This window comes from Esox lucius, chromosome 12, assembly GCF_011004845.1.
Source record: "Esox lucius isolate fEsoLuc1 chromosome 12, fEsoLuc1.pri, whole genome shotgun sequence".
NCBI lineage: Eukaryota > Metazoa > Chordata > Actinopteri > Esociformes > Esocidae > Esox > Esox lucius.
In genome coordinates this window covers 6,425,734-6,448,989 of record NC_047580.1, presented here as the reverse complement: position 1 = coordinate 6,448,989, position 23,256 = coordinate 6,425,734, and the positions used below count along the sequence as shown (strand labels likewise).

Below are 23,256 nucleotides of genomic sequence, written 5' to 3'. Positions count from 1 at the left end.
TGTTGTTACATCATTTTGTTGTAACAGTAAAGATTTTAATCTTTAATATATTTCATTTATCGAGTCCCAGTGTGTGATTTCAGTGTTGGAGCAGAGTGGTGTGTGGTATAATGAGGGTTCCATCCTCATCTCAACAGTTTCTCTGTCATCAGTCTCCTCACAAACTTCTAATCTGTTTAAATAAAGCAGAATGCCAAAAAAGGATTTTAGTGTATGCATGAATATACACCAGGCAAATTGCTTCAGTGTCGGTTCTAGGAGAATGTTGTCTCCTTGTGATTACAGACAGCTAATTATAATAATTCATAATTTATTGAATGGCGTTTTCACAGAATTTTTAAGCATTCAAAGAGCAAAAAACTAACAACCAATTTATAAAGACAGGTGAACCAATAGAGACCAAGTCTTCGAATACCAACTCCTCCCCATTATACAGTATTATACAGCTATGCCATAAGACAGGTGACTGAGGCATTTGGCCTTTAAGACTGGAGGTACAACATTTTGTATTATAAGCACTGTTTTTATTTGTTAATGGTCCCCTCACCTCTTCAATATATTGTCAAAATCAGGACAGGGCATTGGTAGGTTGAGACCAAACCATATTCAAATTGCAATGAAAGCTGTGATAAAAGCAACATTTGTCTCATCAACTATAAAAAGAACATGGATTAAAGGCTTCTAGAACATGGAAATAGTCCTACAGATCTGAAAGGTCTTGCTACATACAGTATCAGGCTACATCCATTAAATGAATTAATACATAACACACATCTCAGTACCTGGAGGATGCATTGGAGCAGGGAAATGTATGCCGTTTTTTCTTTTAACATCTTCCTATAGGGACAAGTAATATTGCTATCGTAAGGTCTTCTCTGACATGACCATTTGCTTATACACTCCCTCCCAGGATAATGTTTCACAGTAACGATGACCTTCCGGATCCGGATGTCAAAATCCCCCAAAATCTGTCGCTGGCTCCCATTATTTAGACTTAAGGTTCATTTATTTAATCTGGTTTTAATCAAACAAAATACCATTACCATGTTTTCATGAGCTAGGAATGTTGTTTAAAAAGATTGAAACAACATTATTTAGTGTTATTGTTATCAACCTACTGCATACTGCATTAAAAAGGGAAAGGTGTGCTATTAACATGATAACCCTCATTACAACAAACAGGTGGAATGGCTAGTTGAAATAATGGTACTGTATCGATGTGTGTTCGTTGAACTTGACATCTTGCTTTCAGATGGCGAATAATTGCTTCTGTACCCATTCATCAGCTAGAGAGAATTGCGTTGAAAACCTACTTTTGCCACGTGGATCTTGTGTCCGTCTCATTGAAACATTATTTAATTAAAGGCATGCAATAGAGGGTACCTTCCCCATAATGAGCAGCCCCCAACATGCTGAGGACTTGACTCATTCAGTGTGTGTCTGTTTTTGTGAGTCTGTGTGTGTGTCTGTGTGGGTGTATTTGTGTGTGTTTTTACTTGTGTGTGGATATGTATCAGCAACTTTAAATAAACATTCATAACACCCCAAAATCCTTACATTTGCATCAATTTTATCACAATCCTTTTCATAATCTACTTATTAAATGTGCGTAGTTTTCCCCATGCATATCCGCACTAATTTGTTTCTTGTGTTTTTAAGAAAATGTAATGGTCACGAACTATCCAAGAAGAAAAGATATTAAGGAATAAAGAAATGACTCAAAGATTATTACAGTAGGTGAATTGATTAAGAAGATGAATCTCTGGCGGAAATAACTTAAATTCATCCTTGCAATAAATACTGCATGGTTATCCTTATAAAGGGGGAAAGAGGTTCTGAAATTCCTGTGATAAAACAGATTTCCTTGTCTCTGCCAATAGCGCTTCTATTGTGTGCTACAACATCTTGTCTCTGTAGTGTATTCAAAATAAATGTATGAAATATTGTATGAATCAGACCTCCACAAATAGACCCTGTCCCACGTGGTGCTACACTGACTTGGTCCGGGAACGGGGGTACTCCTTAAAGCTGTGCCTGAGTGAGAGCGTGCTCCCTGGGGACGAGAGTTCTGTGTTGTCCATGGGGCTGGGGGAGCGGCCCTGGATCCTGTAGGAAATGGAGTTGTAGTAGACAGAGTTAATGTGGCACTCCGGGTTCTCGCTGCAGGAAGGCAGAGGGCTGTCAGTCACCCCGAGACGGTAACACATACAGGAACACAGGGAGCCCAGGCAGGACTCGGGCCTTGGTCTGCCTGTGCCATGCAGCTGTAAGTGCAGCCTCTGCCTGCAGGGTGTGGCCCTGTCCCTTTCCTCCTGCTCCTCCGCAGGGGAGGCGATAAGGTTGGTGCGGCTGGTGCCCTCTTCCATGGGCAGGAAAAGTTTGCTGTGACTGCGGCTTTGTCCCAACCTGTCCTCCCCTCTTTCCCTGCTCCCAAGCCCTCCTCTGCTCTGCCCTGGTTCTCCTCCTCCCCCAGGGAGCCCTATTGTCAGCAGGCCCCTCTCTCTCTTGATAGAGGCCCTCTCCTGGGCGTCCCTCCTCTCATCCTCTGTGTTCATGGTGAGGAACCGCAGCACCACCAGATTGAGGAAGGCTCCGATCACTGTCAGCCCCACCAGGATGTACATGAAGCTGAAAGCCACGTAGGGTGTCTTCTCCTGGAGGTCTTCCTTCTTCTGTAGGGCCACAAAGTCCCCAAATCCGATGGTGGTGAGCGTGATGAAGCAGTAGTAGTAGGCGTGGAAGAAGGTCCAACCCTCGTAGTGGGAGAAGGCTGCTGCCCCGACACAAAGGGTGCTAATGCAGGACAGGAAGCCCACCAAGACCATGTTCTCCATGGACACCTCAGTCCTCCTCAACCCTAGGCACTGCTTGGCCCTGCGCAGGAGGTAGCGGACAAACGTGTTCATCCTCTCACCCAGGCTCTGGAACATGACCAGGGTGAGAGGGATGCCTAGCAAGGCATAGAACATGCAAAATACCTTCCCTGCATCTGTTCCTGGAGCTGCATGGCCATAACCTGTGAAGATAGATGGTCACCCAGAGGAACACTTAGTTACTGTTTTCTGTTGGTTACTGTAGAGAAATGTTCATGCATTTGAAGAGAATGGTAAAGAAATGCAGAAAATAAGGAATTAGATTTAAACACAAATCGTTAAATAGGCTTTAAAACCGGCAAATGGCTAACTGAAGTGCATTGAAAACCCTAAGCCATCTGTACAGTAGCCTATTTACCGATGCAGAACACGGCAGAGAAACTATTTTCACCAAACAATTTACTGATACGTTAACACACTCAGCCTTCACAAAAGTAAGCTTGTGAAACTTGCCAATGGTGGTGATGACCGTGATGGCAAAGTAAAAAGACCCAGCGAATTTCCACTGTCTCCCGGCGCGGTGGGGCTCCGCTTGCAGCACCACCCGCTCGATCTCCCGGTAATCGTCCTCCGAGAAGCGGTACTTCTTCTTCATCTCAGTGCGCTTCAGCTCCAATATGCGTCGGCGGGAGCTCTCGGTCTCAGATTCCAACGCGTCGAACACCGCGGCGCCCACCAGCAGGTAGGAAAACATACAGAGGATGAGAGACAGGGTCCGCACATTCTGCTTCTTCATCTTCAAGCCCTCTGAGCAAAAAAACTCAGCCGGAGCTTTGAAAGGCAGACGCCCCCTTACAGGTGGTGGTGGTTCTCACTCTGGTCCACCTACTTCCGCTTTGGCGTAGAATCCTACCACAGGTGTGGTGTGGAAGAGAAAGTGCGTGGACTGTACTTCGTGTTCTTTTATCCTTAAAAGCATGCGTTCCTGGGGGTAATTGGGTTCAATGTGGATATTAACAGACATCAATTACAAAAATGACAACAAAAAAATACACTTTCCAGCACAGTTTGTTCATTTTTCAATCAGTAGCCTATTTTTCTTCCTTGTATATTCTGGAACATATAAAGAGCTACTGTCCGCGATAGTAATGCGTGGTTTTTAACGTTAATCAACCTTTGGTTATTATAGCATGGTATATATTTATACTGTGCATACATACATAAAGTAGGCCTATCTACATATAGATTTGTTTTTGTTTTTAAGGTGGGGGGGATTCCAAACCTGGCCATATCCAACAACTTTATCTGTGTTCACACACAACCCTAGAACCCTAGAAACCCACACATGAGAAATGGTTACATAAATCCCTGAGCGCCCACGGAAAGCGAAAAGGCGACCACTTGACGATTCTCTCTCTCTCTCACTCAATATTGACTGAGTGCTGAATCTCCAACCTCAGAATGAAAACATACAGCACCGTGGACAGCGACCAGCGGAGACCGCGCATTAGCGATTTGTTGGTGGGTACGAGTTGTAACCTCTGATTTATCAGTCGATAGTCTTATCCAAAGTCGATAGGTTTTCGATAACCTCCCAAATAACACATTTCATAATATAATTTATAAACACCTATATGATACCCGCTTTCAAATGACTTCCTTTCAAATCTCAACAAATGAAAATGACTTCTATTTATTTTAGGGCAGCTAGGACACAACTATGAACCGCTTGTATTGCCTACATATATCGCCGACCGCTTCTATCAGACAGTTAAATTAATCTGTTTGGTTATAGTGGTCTAAGATATGCGTGTTAAAGTCACACGTTTTCTTGCAAACGCATATAACACCCCCCCCCCCCCCCCCCCCCCCCAAATAAGTGACCTTAATCCGTTTTGAAATGAGATTAGTACACTGAAATGTAATCTGACACACCAACGAGCTTTTTATATGTCACATTTTGCAGCTCGGCATACTTATTAGTCCAAAACACTCCTGTTTTATCCATAACATATAGATCTACACCTATAAATGCCTCACGCATAAATGAATATACGACTCTCATCTCCTGGAGATAAAGAGAGTCGCCAGAGAGGAAACAGGTGGATTTTCCGGTTGCGCTGCATTCATTGCCTTAATTGCTATGTGAAGCGTGTGCGCGCGAGAGACTGACGGGCTTCTCCGATAATGTATTATTCCAAGTGATGAACAGCGGCGCTGGCATAGATGACTCTTAACGAGGTGCACTTAATGGCCTACCACCAGGTTGATCGATGCGACGCCCGCGCTCTCTAGGAGGGAGCACTCCTCCGTACCCGCAGCTTATTACCAAGGCCCTAAATGAACTATAGCAGTCTGTAAACCAAAGGCTGTGGCCATTGTCCCACGCAGGAGGACATTGGTTAAATCCGAATGAAATGAGAATGTAGCCTTTGGTCTCTCGTTCCTGTTAGTAATGACGGTTCTATTTTTAGTCAACTCCACTAGGCCTATTAATCAAAATAGTGAAGGCTTACATGCTATTGAAGTAGGATAACTTGCTTGCTGTTGGCTATGTGGACAACTGTGTGTCTTACTTTTCTGCAGGCTCTCTATAGCTCTGCTACTGTAAAAACCTACTAAAAACCAATAGGTCTATATTGAGTATTCAGTTCAGTCAGCAGTCACCAGGGCAACAGAATGAACATCCCTGTAAGGTTCTGATCCATCCCCTCCTACGCACACCGCCCCAGTAGAGTTAAATTAAAACACATGCTGTGTTTATTCCGGGGAAAAGAAATCGTCCAAAAGGCAGGATGCTTTATCAGTTTCTAACAGGCAGCATGCTGGGTCTGTTATTGCAGTCAGAACATGCAATTTACAGAAAGGTTTAATTCCATGAGTTTAATAGGCAGTAGGCCTATAGGCCTACAGGTGACTAGCCTTTTAATTAATCGGGCTCAGTTGTTGTGGTTATGATTTTGTATAGACATGAAAAGGGGTGACTCATTATCTCATTTTGATTAAGGGTTTATTTGTCTAGAGGACATAATAAATGACAGTTTAGAGAGTCAAAGTGTTCTGCCAAACTGAAGCATGGTCAACACCACTGTCGAAATCCCTAACAAAGCCAGCCAATCATCGATTAACGACCACGTAGTAATTTCTCTCTTCTCTGTAGCTACAGGTTTCCATTCAATTGGCAATAGATTTTCATCCGTGTAGGCCTATTCTTAGATCCGCATGAACACATTTTCTGCTTTACCCACCAGTTGCGAGTTTCTATCAAACGCCTTAACCATACCATTATGGTAACAGAACCTAACAGTTCTTAAATTTTCATATTAGATTTGTTCTTATACATTTTTTCCAGGAGCCAACCCGATCGAATTGTTTTGGGCCTTTTCCTGTATGATTTTTGTAGGAACACACAATGACTGTTACCCCAGTCAAATGATCCTCTCAGATTCCAACAGAAAAGTCATTTTGTATTTTCTATCTTTTCTTGGATGTGACCTACAGATGATCGCGGTTGCTATAGTTACTATAGGAAAGACCAGCACTACAAGCTCAGGATGATGAAACTGCTGACTTGGACGTCTACAGAAAAAAAAAAAAAAATCTCCCATTTGGATGGATGTGTAATATGTTGCTAATATTGTATGAGCATATTTAATATCTTACCTCAGTTAACCATGAAATTACAAGTTTGAATGCAAATGTTTTTGATGACATGGGCACATTTTGGCATTGGCATGACATAGAGCACAATTTTACAAGATGGCTTTGGCTGGAGAGCACCACTTTTACAACCAAAGGCCAAAAATCCCAGAATGCATCTATAAGTGCAATGATCCTGACCTTTATTTATAAAGGCAACAATGATGTAATCTGACCCACAGAGCATCATAACTAGTTGAACTGCACATACATTCTTTCCCCTTGCAAAGTATTGCATTTTTCAAGGAAAAACAATATAATTATAGTAAATTGGGGAACAATTTCATGGAAGGTTCAAGTTAAAACGTTGTTTACTTAAATGGTCAAAAGGATTTGTTCTGTTTTGTGTTTGCTGCTGTTCAATGTTCTGTTTGCTGTCTGTGTTGCGTTATGTTACTCTCTGTCAGTTGTAGAAAAGGATTCAACTGCTTCTGTGCCACCACATAGTGTTCATTCTAAGCCTGCACAGTCCTTGCCCCTTGATAAAATTGTTTCTGGAAATAAATGCTGTTGGCCTGCTCAACCAATGTAGCTTTTACAGCAAACTGACACTTTCCAATGGTTTTTCCCACTAGGGGATGAGTCAGAATCATCCCAACTCAATTTCTGGTTGTTTTTTATCCCCTGCTAGAAGATAGAATTTTGTAAATAAGATGCTCTATATCTTGGATCAAAAAGGAGTCAAGACTGACCTGCTGAATAGTGCTAGACTCCATCTAAACTGGAAGGGGGCTTTTCTTCTGCTACTCTAGTAGGCGCACCATTAGATATAAGGTGTGGTCCAGAAAACAGTCTGTAACACAGCCTTCAGTTTTTTCCATTGAGAGTGTGACTGACACTTGATTTAGGTTGAACTAAGATAAAATTGGTTGTGTTCATCTTACTTGAATAGACACCTCCCCCATTTCTGTTGTTAATTAAAAATACAATTATAATACCTTACAGCTCAAAATCCTAAATTTAGGGTGATGTGGAATACATTTGGATAACCTTTTTGGCTCATGTGCCCCACTTTCACAACTACTTGTCAAAATTATACAGCAACTGAAAACTTCTCCTTAAATGTTATATCCTTTAAATTTACATTTCATTTTTGCATGTTTGACTAAATGTTCCAATTGTACTGCTGTTGCATTATCCAGACAGTTGTTTGTGAGGTTCTGATTTGTTCCGTTTTGTTTTTGCCATTGTCCCTGAATGTAGCCTGTTCTGTCTGGATTTTGTCCTTTGTTCTTGAATGTGCCTTGTCCTTCTGCCATTATTGTTTACACCCGTGTCTTGTTAGCACCCTATTTATTCAGTTCATTTTGTCAGTTTCATTGTGAGATATTGTTTGTATATTACTATTCTACTAAGCCTGGTTCTCTGTGACACCTTTGGATAGCCCTTACAGAGTTTTCTAGCCTATTTTTCCTGCCAACGATTCTGAGTATCGTCCCTGCCTGTACTTTTGCTTGATCTACTTCCCGGTTAATGACCTTGCCCTTTACTGACCATGAGTTTTTGCCTTTTCTTGTTCCTGTGAATAAACCTACACGCTCCGCACTCTGCCTGTGTTGTATTTCTTACAGTTTAGGTCAACGTTCAGGCATGTCAATGCAAAAACAAGTAGACATTTTACAATCTGTGATACTTCCTGCTTTGTTCTCATTTCTGAACAAATTTCACACTTCCAAATTGCTGGCATCAAATTCAAAATGGGCGTGTATTTTTCCTAAAACTAACATTCCTCAGTTTCAACATGTCATATGTTGTCTTTGTACTATTTTCAATTACTTTAGGGATAAATGATTTGCACATCATTGCATTCAGTTTTATTAGCATTTAATGCAGCTTTTTTGGAAATGGGGTTGTAGACCTACTTTGGTAAACATATGCTTTGGTGAAGTGGAAGTGTCTAGGAGCAACAACAGTGCAGCCACAAGTAATTTGTCTTGTTCCATTGGCAGATTATTTAGCTTATTTCAAGCAAATATCTCCTGATAAATAGTTACAAAACCATGAGCTTCATAGTATTCATCATGGTTTTGGAATGGGATGTCCAACAAGCTCATATAGGTGTGATGGACAGGTATCTATATAGTTTTGGTCATATAGTGTGCATTTTATGTGCTAAATGAAGCCACTCTTCTTGGTTATTATAATGGTGACAATTCTTATGTTAGTGATCATACAGCTGCTGGTCATAATATTTGAATATAATCAAAAAGTTTATTTATTTCAGTAATTCCATTCAAAAAGTGAAACTTGTATATTATATTTATTCATTACACACAGACTGATATTTCAAATGTTTATTTTTTTTTTATTCACTAATGAAAATCCCAAATTCAGTATCCCCGAAAATTAGAATATTACCAATACAAAGATTTTTAGAAATGTTGGCCAACTGAAAAGTATGAGCATGAACAGCACTCAATACTTAGTTGGGGCTCCTTTTGCCTGAATTACTGCAGCAATGCAGCGTGGCATGGAGTCGGTCTGTCTGTTGCACTGCTCAGGTGTTATGAGAGTCCAGGTTGCTCTGATAGTGGCCTTCAGCTCTTCTGCATTGTTGGGTCTGGCGTATCGCATCTTCCTCTTCACAATACCCCAAAGATTTTTCATAGGGTTAAGGTTAAGGTCAGGCGAGTTTGCTGGCCAATTAAGAACAGGGATACCATTGTCCTTAAACCAGGCACTGGTAGCTTTGGCACTGTGTGCAGGTGCCAAGTCCTGTTGGAAAATGAAATCTGCATCTCCATAAAGTTGGTCAGCAGCAGGAAGCATGAAGTGCTCTAAAACTTCCTGGTAGACGGCTGTGTTGGCCTTGGACCTCAGAAAACACAGTGGATCAACACTAGCAAATGACATGGCACCCCAAACCATCACTGACTGTGGAAACTTTACACTGGGCTTCAAGCAACATGGATTCTGTGCCTCTCCTCTCTTCCTCCAGACTCTGGGACCTTGATTTCCAAAAGAAATGCAAAATATACTTTCATCAGAGAACATCACTCAGCAGCAGTCCAGTCCTTTTTGTCTTTAGCCCAGGCGAGACGCTTCTGATGCTGTGTCTTGTTCAAGAGTGGCTTGACACAAGGAATGCGACAGCTAAAACCCATGTCTTGCATACGTCTGTGCATGGTGGTTCTTGAAGCACTGACTCCAGCTGCAGTCCACTCTTTGTGAATCTCCCCCACATTTTTGAATAGGTTTTGTTTCAAAATCCTCTCCAGGGTGCGTTTATCCCTATTGCTTGTACAGTTTTTTCTACCACATCTTTTCCTTCCCTTCGCCTCTCTATTTATGTGTTTGGACACAGAGCTCTGTGAAGAGCCAGCCTCTTTAGCAATGACCTTTTGCGTCTTGCCCTCCTTGTGCAAGGTGTCAATGGTTGTCTTTTGGACAGCCGTCAAGTCAGCAGTCTTCCCCATGATTGTGTAGCCTACAGAACTAGACTGAGAGACCATTTAAAGGCCTTTGCAGGTGTTTTGGGTTAATTAGCTGATTAGAGTGTGGCACCAGGTCTTCAATATTGAACCTTTTCACAATATTCTAATTTTCTGAGATATTGAATTTGGGGTTTTTATTAGTTGTCAGTTATAATCATTAAAATTTAAAGAAATAAACACTTGAAATATATCAGTCTGTGTGGAATGAATGTATACATTATACAAGTTTCCCTTTTTGAATGGTATTACTGAAATAAATCAACTTTTTGATGATATTCAAATATTATGACCAGCACCTGTATTGTCACTCTGTCTCACTTTGTACTGTACTTGATGGGCTTGCATCACTAAACACAACACAAATACAACACAAATCTGCTATATGTAAAACAAATTGCCCTGAAACAAGCTTCCAAACTCGACCAATACAGCAATGCTAGTTTTATGTCCCAAGAAATTAAAATGACTGCTGTCAGATCAGAAAGCTACCCTCCTGCGTTTGACTCTTTCTACGACGGACTGTGACAGAATAACCCACCTTAAACTGATGGAGTCAGCAGGGACACCCGAGCTCACCGCTGTCACGGGACGAGTGAAGGAACACAGGGACATGCTAGAGAGCCTAGGAACAGCAATGGACCCGGTCCTCTAAGTGGTCATCCGCCTCTACCGGGCCCAGCACAGCTAGGAGTCTGCCCAGAGTACCGCAACCGCGCCCTCACCTGCTGCTCGTCCCCTGGATGGACCCGGGGGTTTTCGTCTTGCCCTCCCACAAGTTTACGAGGGGGCCGTGTCCCGTTGCCAGGGGTTCTTGCTGCAACTGAACCTGTATTTCACCACCACCGCTCCCACGGCAACAGGGCACGAGAGAGTATCGGCTCTCATTTCCTGCTTCTCCAGCTGGGCCCTGGAATGGGCAAATTCCGTTTGACAAGGCAACTCCTCCCTCGTCGAGGAGGATGAGGCATACACCTACCTGTTCGACCATCAACCAGAGGGCAGGGACGCGGGGGAATGCCAGTTCACCTCCGGCAGGGCACCCTGACGGCGAGGGAATTTGCCCTGGAGTTCCCCACCCTGGCGGCGGGGTCGGGATGGAACGAGTATGCGCTCATAGACCACTTCCGGTGCAGCCTGCGGGAGGATGTCAGGCGGGAGCTGGTGACACTAGGCTTGGTTTCGACCAGCTGGTGGACATGGCCATCCGGCTGGACAGCCTCCTGCAGGCGAGAGGACACCCTGGGAGTGCCGCGCTCATTCCATCCCCCCCGCCAGTTGGGGTTGCGCCCATGGAAGTGTGCGGTACAGCAGTCCGGGAGACCGAGAGGGGACCTGGGAGACGTTGCAAGCAATGCACCTTCTGCCTATTGCCACCTGCGCCTCTTGGGTTAGGGTAGCAGCAGCACAGGCACTCATGAACCATCCCAGGTACAGTCCTCAACGCCTCTGTCTACCTTGCAATTGTTCATCACCATAGTTTTCCCTGGGTTTCCAGCTCCACCCCGCTTAAGGCCCTCATAGACTCTGGGGCAGCTGGGAATTTCATAGACGAGACTCTGGCACATGCATTATGAATACCCATTGCCACAACCCCTGCCCGTTTGCGCTTTGAACGGTGGACCCTGGGGTCCGGGTTAGTGCGTCTGGCCACCATCCCTGTTGCCATGACCACCCAACACACATACACAGAGCAGATCTCCCTTTATGTCATGTCCATTCCATCTAGCCACATAGTGTTAGGGCTCCACTGGTTGTCCCTGCATAACCCTTCTGTGTCTTGGTCCCGCAGGTCCATTGAGGGGTGGTCGCATGAGTGTCTGGGAAGGTGTGTTCCGGTTTCGCTGAGTGCCACCACGGTGCCAGTGCCTCCGACATTCCTATTCCTATTGAATATTCGGACCTGTCACGTGCCTTTTCCAAATCTAAGGCCACTAAATGGCCACCCCATCGGCCATGGAATTGTGCCATAGACCTCCTACCGGGTTCCGTGCTACCCAGGGGTTATGTGTATGCGGAGACCGAAGCTTCGGTCTCCCCTGCTGTATGCGGAGACCGAAGCTATGGAAACATATGTTTCGGAATCCCTACGTCAGGGGTACATACGCCCTTCCGTTTCACCTGCCTTTTTTGTGAAGAAGAAGGACGGTGGTCTGTGCCCATGCATAGATTACCATGCCCTCAAAAAAAATCACCGTCCACTATACCTATCCCCTCCCTGTCATTGCCATTGGTGGAGTCTATGCTTGGTGCTTCCTCACGAAACTGGATCTCAGGAATGCCTACATTCTTGTGCATAACCGAGATGGAGACAAGCATAAGACAGTGTTTAGCACAACGACTGACCACTGTGAGTACCTGGTCATGCCGTATGGTCTTATGAATGCTCCATCAGTCTTCCAAGTATTTGTTAACAAGACCTTCAGAGACATGATCGGTCGTAGTGTTGTAGTATATATCGACGACATCTTGGTGTACACGGCCACGTGCGATCAGCATGTACTCTGGTCCGTCGGTTCTTGAACAGCTGCTGGAGCATGACTTATACGTCAAAGCTGAGAAGTGTCTTTTCTTCCAGCAGTCCATTTCCTTTCTGGGATACTGCGTTTCCACATCTGGGGTGGAAATGGAGGAGGACCGCATTGATGCCATGCGTAATTGACCGACCCCGACCACGGTAAAGGCAGTACAGCGATTCCTAGGTTTTGCCAATTTTTACCGGAGGTTCATTCGTGGTTTGGGCAAGGTCGCGGCTCCGATCACCTCCCTGGTTAAAGGGGGGCTGTCCAGGCTGCGTTGGACACCCAAGGAGGACAGGGCGTGCATCTCACAGAACGCCCTGTTCTCCTAAGTGCTTGTGTTGGCGCACCCTGACCCGACATTACCGTTCATGGTGGAGGTGGATGCCTCCAAGAACGGGGTGGCACTCTGGCCAAGCTCCGCTCCTGCGCATTCTTTTCGGAAAAACTGACACCTGCCGAACGCAACTACGACGTTGTTGATCGCGAGCTGTTGGCTGTCGTCAAGGCCCTTATGGGGGCAAAACACCCTTTTCTCGTTTGGACTGACCACTGTAACCTGGAGTACATTCAGTCGGCGAGGAGACTGAACCCTCGCCAGGCGAGGTGGTCCCTGTTCCTTGCCAGGTTCTCCTTAACCCTGTCGTATATCCCAGACACTAAGAACGTGAAGGCCGATGCTTTATCCCGCCAGCATGACACAGGGGAGAGGCCAGTGGAGCACGGCCCCATAATACCGGAGGCCTGCATCGTGGCATCGATAGTGTGGGACCTCGACACCCAGTTTTGGCAGGCGCTGCAAACGGTCGCCAGTATGTGCTAGTCTCCTTGCCGGACAGACTGCTGTGCTGGGCTCACTCCTCCCCCTCCTCTGGTCATCCCGCACAATCCACTGTCTGGAGGGCAGGTACTAGTGGCCGACCTTGGCTAAGGACGTGAGGGTTTACGTCTCCTCCTGCTCGGTGTGCACCTAGTGTAAAGCGCAGAGGCACCTTCCTGCAGGGAAATTAATGCCTCTCCTGGTTCCACAACGGAGCACGGCCCCATAATACCGGAGGCCTGCATCGTGGCAGTGATAGTGTGGGAACTCTACAATTTTGTTACCGATCTCCCTCCCTCCAAGGGGAATACTGCGATCTTGGTCGTTGTGGACCGGTTCTCGAAGTCTTGCCGCTTCCTACCTCTCCCTGGTACTCCCACAGCCCTACAGACCACGGAGGCCCCGTTTACCCACGTCTTCCGGCACTGTGGCATCCCGGAGGATATTGTTTCTGACCGGGGCCCCCAATTCACCTCCTACATGTGGAGGGCCTTTATGGAGATGCTGGGGGTCACGGTGAGTCTCACCTCTGGGAACCACCCTGAACCCACCTCCTGTCACAGCTCCATCTCCTTTGGCTCCCCCTGCTGGTGCGCCTGGGCTCCAGTGGTCGGTGTCACCGGCACCTGTTTCTTGTTATGGTATTAGTGTAGGGGTTATATCTGTCTGTCAGTTAGGTTGGGGTTTTGTGGGTTATTGTTTGTCATCAACGTTCTGTATATGTTCAGGACTACTTCATGCCAGTCCGTTGCCTTGCTAATTTGTCCTATTCTACAAGCCTGTTGAGTTCTAGCTGGGATCTCTGTTTGCCCAGTGTTTTTGTGTTTTGCCTGCTTGGCCCTTCTGAGCCTGCTAGAACTACATATAGAAAGAAAGCTACCTTCCTGCGTTTGACTCCGGTCTCTCTACGACGGACTGTGACAGCAACATTGAAGGTCCACAAGAACTTGATTCCTAAATGGAAGAGCCTTGGTCGGGGAGGTGACCAAGTACTTAATGGCCACCCTGACAGAGTTCCTTTGTGGAGATGGTAAAACCTTCCAGAAGAAGAACTATCTATGCAGCACTCCACCAATCCTTTATGAAGCAGCCAGAAGGAAGCCACAGCTCAGTAAAAGACACACATGACAGTCCACTTGGAGTTTGCAGAAAGGCACTTTCCGGCACTCCCGGATCATGAGAAAGGCACCTAGAGGACTCCCGGATTATGAGAAAGGCACCTAGAGGACTCCCGGATCATGAGAAAGGCACCTAGAGGACTCCCGGATCATGAGAAAGGCACCTAGAGGACTCCTGGATCATGAGATAGGCACCTAGAGGACTCCCGGATCATTAAAAAAGGCACCTAGAGGACTCCCGGATCATCAGAAATCACATTTTATGGTCTGACGATACCAGGAATAAACTATTTGGCCTGAATGTCAAGCGTCACGTCTGGAGGAAACAAGGCACCGTTCATCACCTTGTGAGGCATGGTGGTGGCACCATGAACAGAGCAAAGTACTGAAAGGTCTGTGATGAAAACCTGCTCCAAAGCACTCAGGAACTCAGAGTGGGGCAAAGGTGAGAGAATGACCCTGTGTACACAGCCATGACAATGCAGGAGTGTCTTCAGGAATAGTCGGGGACTGTCCTTGAGGCAGGAATTTAATCCAATCGAACATCTCTGGAGAGACCTGCAAATGGCTGAGACCTGCAAAATGGATTCCCATCCAACCTAACAGAGTTTGAAAGGATCTGCAGAAAATAATGGGAGAAGGTCTCCAAATACAAGTATGCTAAGCTTGCAGAGTCATACCATGGAAGACTCAAGGCTGTGAACATTGGCAAAGGTGCTTCAACAGAGAGGTAATTGAAGGGGTCTGAATAGTTACGGAAATGTGATATTTCTCCAAAATAGTTTTTTACTTTGTCATTTTGGTATTCCATGTAGAATGATGAGGGGGAAATTATTTAATACATTTTAAAATAAGACTGTCATGTAACAAGATGTGAAAAAAGTCAAAAGGTTAGAATACTTTCCGAATTCACTGTATAGGATAGATCTAGTTTTCAGGCCAGATTGTCTTAAGGCGTGGTCCAAGGACTCAAATCCACTTGAAATTTAACAGGACACCAGAGAAATTAAAGGGAGCATTTCTTAGATCCAAAAGGATACCTTAGAATATAATTCAGACTGACCCTAGTCCCCCAGCACATAAACTAGGAACTGAGATGAGGGATCTGGACACACAGTGACCCTGAACAGGGCTAATGATGAAAAACATAGCTCCACTCACTTTGCCAAGCACCAGAACTACAAAGAGGCACCAGCCAATCACAAAACCCACAGACTATAACCCACAGAGTTAATTCACATTGCACAGCTTTTACGTTACAGGGAGCCAGGTTTTCCGATGTCTACCCGTCTAACGCCTTGGCTGTGCTCAAAGAGATTGTATTATGTCAAGGTTTTCTAAGGCCTGTATCATTAATCATGGGAATATAGTTTGCCAGGGTGTAACATTAATTTAGAGCCAAATAGCACTGCATTTTGTTTTGTGTTTCCCAATACATACTTTGTATTCTGAATGTTCTTGGCCTAGGGCTTCAGGGTGTTAGTAGAACCTATTTGTGATCTAAGCCTCAGGACCAGTTGGATGAAGGGACTCTCTGCTCAACTATTGGAACTTCACAATAACATGAGAGGGGGTCACTTCATTACATTTGTTTCCAAAATACGCTATTTCTTTAGTTTTTATTAGTGGATATCCATTTCAGCTTTTTTCAAACCTAAAGACGTTTGTCCAGTAGTGTATAATCTATCTTGTATCAATTGATTACTTTGGTCTTATTCCCTAAAATATAAATCTAACCTGGGAAAGTCCTATTTAGTGTCATTTTGTGGTTTACTCCAGGGCCCAGATCTGTCTGTACTGCTCTAGCAGGTCCAGGCTGTGCAGTTGGCCACATGCTCAGACAGCAGACATAATCCTCTGCAAAGAGCAGGCATTTTAACTTTGAATTGTAAAAATGCCTGCTCCTCAGGCGCTGAGGATTTTTCAAGAATCTTGGCCAATTTATTGAAATAAATATTAAAGAGCACAAGGCTAAGATGGCAACCCTGGCGTAGACAGAATTACCAGTGTATTTCTACCCCCTACTCTACTTTCAATAATTGTAGAGCAATATTGCTATTGCTTTTACTACTGGATATATTATTACAGTTAGAAACAGTGTGGCCTGTTATATACAGTACATGTCCCATCATGTGCTATTACTACTGGATATATTATTACAGTTAGAAACAGTGTGGCCTGTTATATACAGTACTTGTCCCATCATGTGCTATTACTACTGGATATATTATTACAGTTAGAAACAGTGTGGCCTGTTATATACAGTACATGTCCCATCATGTGCTATTACTACTGGATATATTATTACAGTTAGAAACAGTGTGGCCTGTTATATACAGTACTTGTCCCATCATGTGCTATTACTACTGGATATATTATTACAGTTAGAAACAGTGTGGCCTGTTATATACAGTACTTGTCCCATCATGTGCTATTACTACTGGATATATTATTACAGTTAGAAACAGTGTGGCCTGTTATATACAGTACTTGTCCCATCATGTGCTATTACTACTGGATATATTATTACAGTTAGAAACAGTGTGGCCTGTTATATACAGTACTTGTCCCATCATGTGCTATTACTACTGGATATATTATTACAGTTAGAAACAGTGTGGCCTGTTATATACAGTACTTGTCCCATCATGTGCTATTACTACTGGATATATTATTACAGTTAGAAACAGTGTGGCCTGTTATATACAGTACTTGTCCCATCATGTGCTATTACTACTGGATATATTATTACAGTTAGTAACAGTGTGGCCTGTTACATTATATACCGTGTCCCTGTCCCTTTCCAGTTGGCAGTTCAAAAACCATTGATTATGTGAAAATGTTGATGATATTAATGAACAATCTGGCCTAAGTCTGGCCACATACTAGTATAATCTCCACCAGGCACAGACAATAAACAGACTGAGCACCCTGTCTCTTCTCTAGGTTTCTTCCTAGGTTCCAACACTAACAGGGAGTTTTTATTGCCACTGTTAAACGTCTTAAACGTCTGCATTTCTTTCTCATTGAGGTTTTAAGCTAGGTATCTGTATGTGCACTAGGTGACAACTGCTGAAGTTGTCACCTAGTGTATTTTAAATACATTTGATACATCGATTGTGTTGTCTATTTGGACCAAGCAGTGCATTCTCCTCTCAGAGAGATCCTGTGCTCTGTGTTAAGTGGTTAATGCGGAGCACTGAAGTCCCAGTTGTTGTGATTCAAAGCAGCTCACACTAAATCAATTACATCTCCAGTGATAACTGATGCACCTGCAGAACTAACAGCCACCCATCAATTCTTTTTGCCTTTCTGTATCCTTCTCTACTGCTGCAGGCGTCAGGGAGGAAGGGAGTCAGTGATTTAATCTATTCACATGGGGGCTACTGAGTACATGGTATTGAGTCTATGGGATCAAAGTGTCGTCAGAAAAAGAGAGGCTCTGTCTGGGGGAAAAAACATCTGAAACAAACTGTGAAATATATTCTCTCTAAATATTTTAGTGATACACTCCAGGCATCAAGTGTGAGTTGAGTAAGAACCCAGACAGTGTTTCATACATTTTGTAAATATCACAGCATGTATTATTATTTTTTTAAGTGCTTTAAAATTAGTGTTTCATCCTTCCGTCCAGTCAAGACTAATCTCCCTGTTGAATTTATTTCACACCTGACAACTGGAACCTAGTATCCCATAAATGTGTAGAGTATGTCACCCTCTTTTTATTTGTTCTCCCACACATCCATTAAAGACATAATCATCTGTTCCAGCGAGCTGTCTAGTGATGTGTAGGTCCACTGATTGAAATACCTTGCTTATTTTACAATGTTTTTTTGCGGCTTCCCACTTCCCACCCTCGCTGACATGTGGGGCTGTGTTATTTTTCAGGGGGCACTCTAGTCAGGATATCAGGCTCTCTATATGCTTTTATTGGAACCTCTGCAAGATTCCCTTACAACTGCAAACAAGAACCTGCTGGGTTTAAACCAATTTTCTTTAATTAGTTGACTGAAGCTCAAAAAAATACTTTTTGAGATACCTAGAGATTAAAGGCCATGTTAGAAAACATCCTTAGAAATGGCTAAAACTTCGACGTTTCATCAAGCAAATGTATATCTTGTCTACATGACACATATCAGTCCATCAATGGCGGCCATCACAGCAAAATGGGAGGAGGAACTTGGAGGGGGGGATTCATGCATTTCAAAGGTGGCACCTAAAATTATTTCTTCCACGTCTCGTTTTACTCTCTGATCTGTCCTCCATGCCGCTTCAGACAAATGTCTTGTACATCACACCTCGTTCAAGATAAGAGGAGGAGGCATCCGTCAGTGAAAAGAAGACTGGGAGCCTGCAGGCACTCCTCCCAGCAAAGCTGATTCAACACCAGCTCCTGGGGAGAGATGTAAATGTAACACGCAGAGAACAGCTTAGAAAACGAAGCTCCTAGGAAGAAGTCAAACTTTAGGAAATAAATCAACGTCTGGGGAGTGGAGCAGAGAGAGCTGTACCACATAGGGAAACAGGAGGAACAACACACAAGTAAGAGAGATGAATGGCTTTTTGAGTGAAAGAACGTGTAGGGAGACAAGTCCACGTAGACAACGCAACATACGACAACCAGCAGGGACATTATAACATCTAACAACCAGAAAGGCAAAACGCTGAAGTGGGGGCTTTTAAGCCACGCTACTTCAGCAGCCCCCAGACTCATGACTGGTAATTGCTACACCGTGATTATGAAGATAGTGAGGGGCTTTCCAGGTGACTCGAGCCTACTTATCCTCTGAGCTGACGTGAGGGAGAGAGTGGCAGGGAGAGGGAAAAAGTGTCCCCTCCTTCAGTGTCTTGAGAGGTGCACACGACAACCAGGCTGTGAGTCAGGACACGCAACCACAGAACTCTGTAGTATTAGCATCCTTTTGGACGATGCAGAAAGGGCCCTGTCGCTAAGGGAGATGAGGAGGAGGACTGGAGGGCTAGTGGGTCCCTCAAGTGTCTTCCTGGCACTGATGATAACACATCTATATTCATAGAGTTTAGACACACACCCTGGTACAGACAGAGAAACAGAGAGACTGAAACAGTGACAGCAGGGGTAGGAAGGACGTGAAACATTTGGTGTGGAGTGGGTTAGACCAGAGACTGATACCCTCTTAATGCTGCATGCTCAGCTTCAATCTCAAACGTAATCCTCAATTTGTTCTCCATTCACAACATGGTGGATGAATTTAAAAGTAATTGCTCTCAGGGGATTTTGTTCTTTGCTAACCTCATTCATCTCCTCATCATCTTTTTTCAAAGCTGGGATTTATTCTTTGGAAGAGCTGTGTACAAAGCATTGAGTTGAATCCTGAAATGCCTGCACTAAGTTCTTGAAAGGTATTGAAAATAATGACCAAAGTGTCACAAATTTGTGACAGAGGCATACCAACTGCTTCATGTAGAAGTGGACTTTATTCAGGCACACCGCACACCCTGACGTTTTTACAGTATGTCTGTCACAGTTTAGATGAAACACTTTGAAAGAATGGAAGAAATTCTTACTTGCTTTGACCTTGACTTTAGATAGAACACATGAGAATGATCCAGTGATGACTGTACAAGGACAATTTGAAAAAAGAGGATGTGTGTGTTTTCTGTTGGTATGAGGTCATTTATGAAGTGATAACAGCTGTCCTAGGTTCTCAGATCCCCAGACCCAAGCCTGGCCTCATTCACATTGGCTTAGACTGACCTCTCCTTTGATCACACATCTACTAATGACCATTCTGTTGAACCTGACGTTTTGCACTGACGTCATTGATTAGGTTCCCTGGCTAATATGAGTGTGACGTAACTACATCTCTGTAGCTGTGTGACTTCTTAGAGTAATAAAGATACGGCTACATTGTCAAAACACCAGACTATCCACACTCAGCACACACACATATGAAGACGTACACACAAATACACACAAACGCAGCTGTGTGGCGATTGTTCTACCGGTTCTTTGATGTGACACACACTGTACCATGGACAGACACCTCAAAGGGACACTGTGGGTGTTTTAAAAAAAGCCTCACAAACATATCAGCTGTCATCTAACATTGGGTAATTATTTCCTTTCCTGTCAACCTTCTCATAATGGAGTAATGTTTATCTACATAGTGTGAGAATGTTTTCTATATAAACTGTAAAAAAAAAAAAAACAAAGATATGGATTCAATGTATACTTGTGAAGCAACCGCCTGAGATAACGCATCCTTCTGATGCAGCTCTACACCTTGGCCAGACCAGACACTTCGAAAAAACAAATTCACTGGACACTGGACACAAAAGAAATTGTACAAATGCTGTACATGTTAGTCAATAATTTTATACAAACTGGTTATGTGTGTCAACAAGCATATGACTTGGCAGGCAGAATAATAGAACCGTGGGTCTATTTCAGACAATCAACACTGCTTTTGGTATTTTGCCGTGTCAGGAAAGTGTCTGGTGGGGACATACAAAATGAACGTGTTCACAATGACACACGCAGTTGCACTCCTGTGGCCCTGAACGGGTAAAGTGCTACAATAGTAAGCTGAACAAAACTCAACGCCATTTTGTAGAGAAAATGAGTAATCTGACAATCCTATTGCAGCCGGTTGGCTGATTATATATACTGCATAGTTAAATTAACCTCAATGCTGGCTTGCAAAGTGAGCTGTAAATTCCTCTTGGAACCCAGCCATTGAGAATGACTGTTGTGGTAGAGAAGATTGATTATGAGACTACCTAAATCATATCAACTGGAACTGCCATCTCAGTAACAGATTGATAATTGAGACTACATAAATCATATCAACTGGAACAGACGTCTTGGTAATAGGTCCAAAAAGTACAAACAGTACAAACGCTAAGTGTGTGTGTGTATGTGTGTGTTAGACTAAAGCAGAAAGGATTTTCCCTAATCCAAAAATGTGTTTAGGAACATTAAGTGAATATTCATATGAAGCAACTATTTACACAGTACAGAAATTACTATATTGACTGTTCTTTAAGAAATATACATTGGCTTTAATCAATGTGTGCAGGGTGCTTCGGAGACCAGGAGATTTATAGGTGTACAACCTCATGTAAATACTGTGCAAACTGTAGATAAACTAGTGGTTTATGAGAGTGATTCACCAACCATACTGAACACAAATGATCAGGTGACAGGTTTTAATTCCTCATCAGACACATCAGTCACTTACTCTTCTTTTTTTTATTCTGCCATAAACACTTTTTTTTTTTGCCAATTTAAATGCAAATAGTACCCACAGGATATCATATATAGTAAAATACCTAGAAGGGTGCCTATGTTGGCAAAATAAACATCTTAAATGAAGGGGGAAAAGCAGGCGCTTTATAAAAGCCTAAAGCCTTATACGTGCCTCACCACAAAGCAGCTCAAACACATAAGTACATTACTGTCTGGCATGTTAGTCAAACAGTTACACTGAACAGGGCTTGTACAAATGTATGCTCTTAAACTCAAGTACTGAGGGCTAAGTATACTGAGATAAAGGGTTTATGTTTGGATGTGTGTGTCTATGCATAAACGCATCAGTGTGCGTGGGGACGCTTGATAAGAGCCAGTGACACGCTACGGTGTCGTGTGTCTTCACACCACAGATTGTCGAGAGACACTGGCGTGACACATAGATTCTAACAGTACCCGTAGTGGTGAAAACATCTGAATGGAGCACCTCAACACACTCTTCCATGCTGTCCCCGTTCTCCATCACAGCACTCACTGGGTGACAGGTGAGGCCAGTGGTCTGATGACACACCCTTAAAATCAGAAAAACACATTTTCTGAAATGTAAAGGCCAACCAATGTATACACAAACTTGTCAGCTTTATGATTTTCACTCTATATTGTACCCACATACTTAAAAAATTACATTTGTATCTTTTTTATACATTACCCAAATGCCACCGTAATTCAACAATGACAGTGTAGCAACTGAACAGTGGATACTTACAGTACAGTGCCGGTTTCTAACCAAATCCAAACTGAATCCATTCAATATGACCCAACTGAATCCAAACTGAAACCATGCAATATGACCCAACTAAATCCAAACTGAAACCATGCAATATGACCCAACTGAATCCAAACTGAATCCATACAATATGACCCAACTAAATCCAAACTGAAACCATGCAATATGACCCAACTAAATCCAAACTGAATCCAGGCAATATGACCCAACCAAATCCAAAGGGAATCCATGCAATATGACCCAACAAAATCCAAACTGAATCCATGCAATATGACCCAACTAAATTCAAACTGAAACCATGCAATATGACCCAACCAAATCTAAACTGAATCCATGCAATATGACCCAACTGCAGCAGCAACTGTGAAATTAACACCAAATCCTAGAAGCTGGAATAGCACTGCAGTTTCCACAGTAACTGGAACCAAAAATAGCACCCAAGCTAGTGGCCATTCTACACAGAATACCCCCTTGATAGCACATGATGCTATTTATATCCTATAATGGTTTGATATCTATGTGGGAAAAGCATGAGCTTTCATCGGCTTGCTGTCCAATTACTGTCAAAAAGATAAGCAGACCACAGTCATCACAAATCCAATTACATGATCACATTAACATCACCTCTGTGCACAATCGATCCTCATGTTTGGAGCAGCACTTCGCAGATACATACCAACTATGCTAACTAGCGTATTCAACATAGCCTAAGATGTGATAACATTAATAATCTGCTTTTATAGAAATGACATTAGTCAGAATTTCATGATTGAGTGTATCTTTGTGTGTCAGTGTTACAGACTTGCTCCCGCCCTTGTCCCAGTGCCCACACCAGGTT

General features: G+C 43.5%; 1 protein-coding gene across 1 annotated transcript; it reads right to left on the bottom strand.

Moving 5' to 3' along the window:
* Positions 1 to 325: 325 nt before the first annotated feature.
* Positions 326 to 3,846, bottom strand: kcnk15 (potassium channel, subfamily K, member 15). The gene is made up of 2 exons (XM_010875951.3): positions 3,327 to 3,846; positions 326 to 3,016 (listed from the first exon to the last, which is right to left on the bottom strand). Exons 1-2 carry the CDS (start codon positions 3,607 to 3,609, stop codon positions 1,989 to 1,991), a joined length of 1,311 nt encoding a protein of 436 aa, XP_010874253.1. The 5' UTR covers positions 3,610 to 3,846; the 3' UTR covers positions 326 to 1,988.
* Between the last annotated feature and the right edge of the window lie 19,410 nt (positions 3,847 to 23,256).

What these genes read in the sequence shown, in the direction of transcription:
- kcnk15 (XM_010875951.3), bottom strand. Translation starts at nt 3,609, where the DNA reads ATGAAGAAGCAGAATGTGCGGACCCTGTCTCTCATCCTCTGTATGTTT. An exon ending in CACGGTCATCACCACCATTG is followed by an intron (nt 3,017 to 3,326) that starts GCAAGTTTCACA and finishes CTATCTTCACAG; the next exon opens with GTTATGGCCATGCAGCTCCA.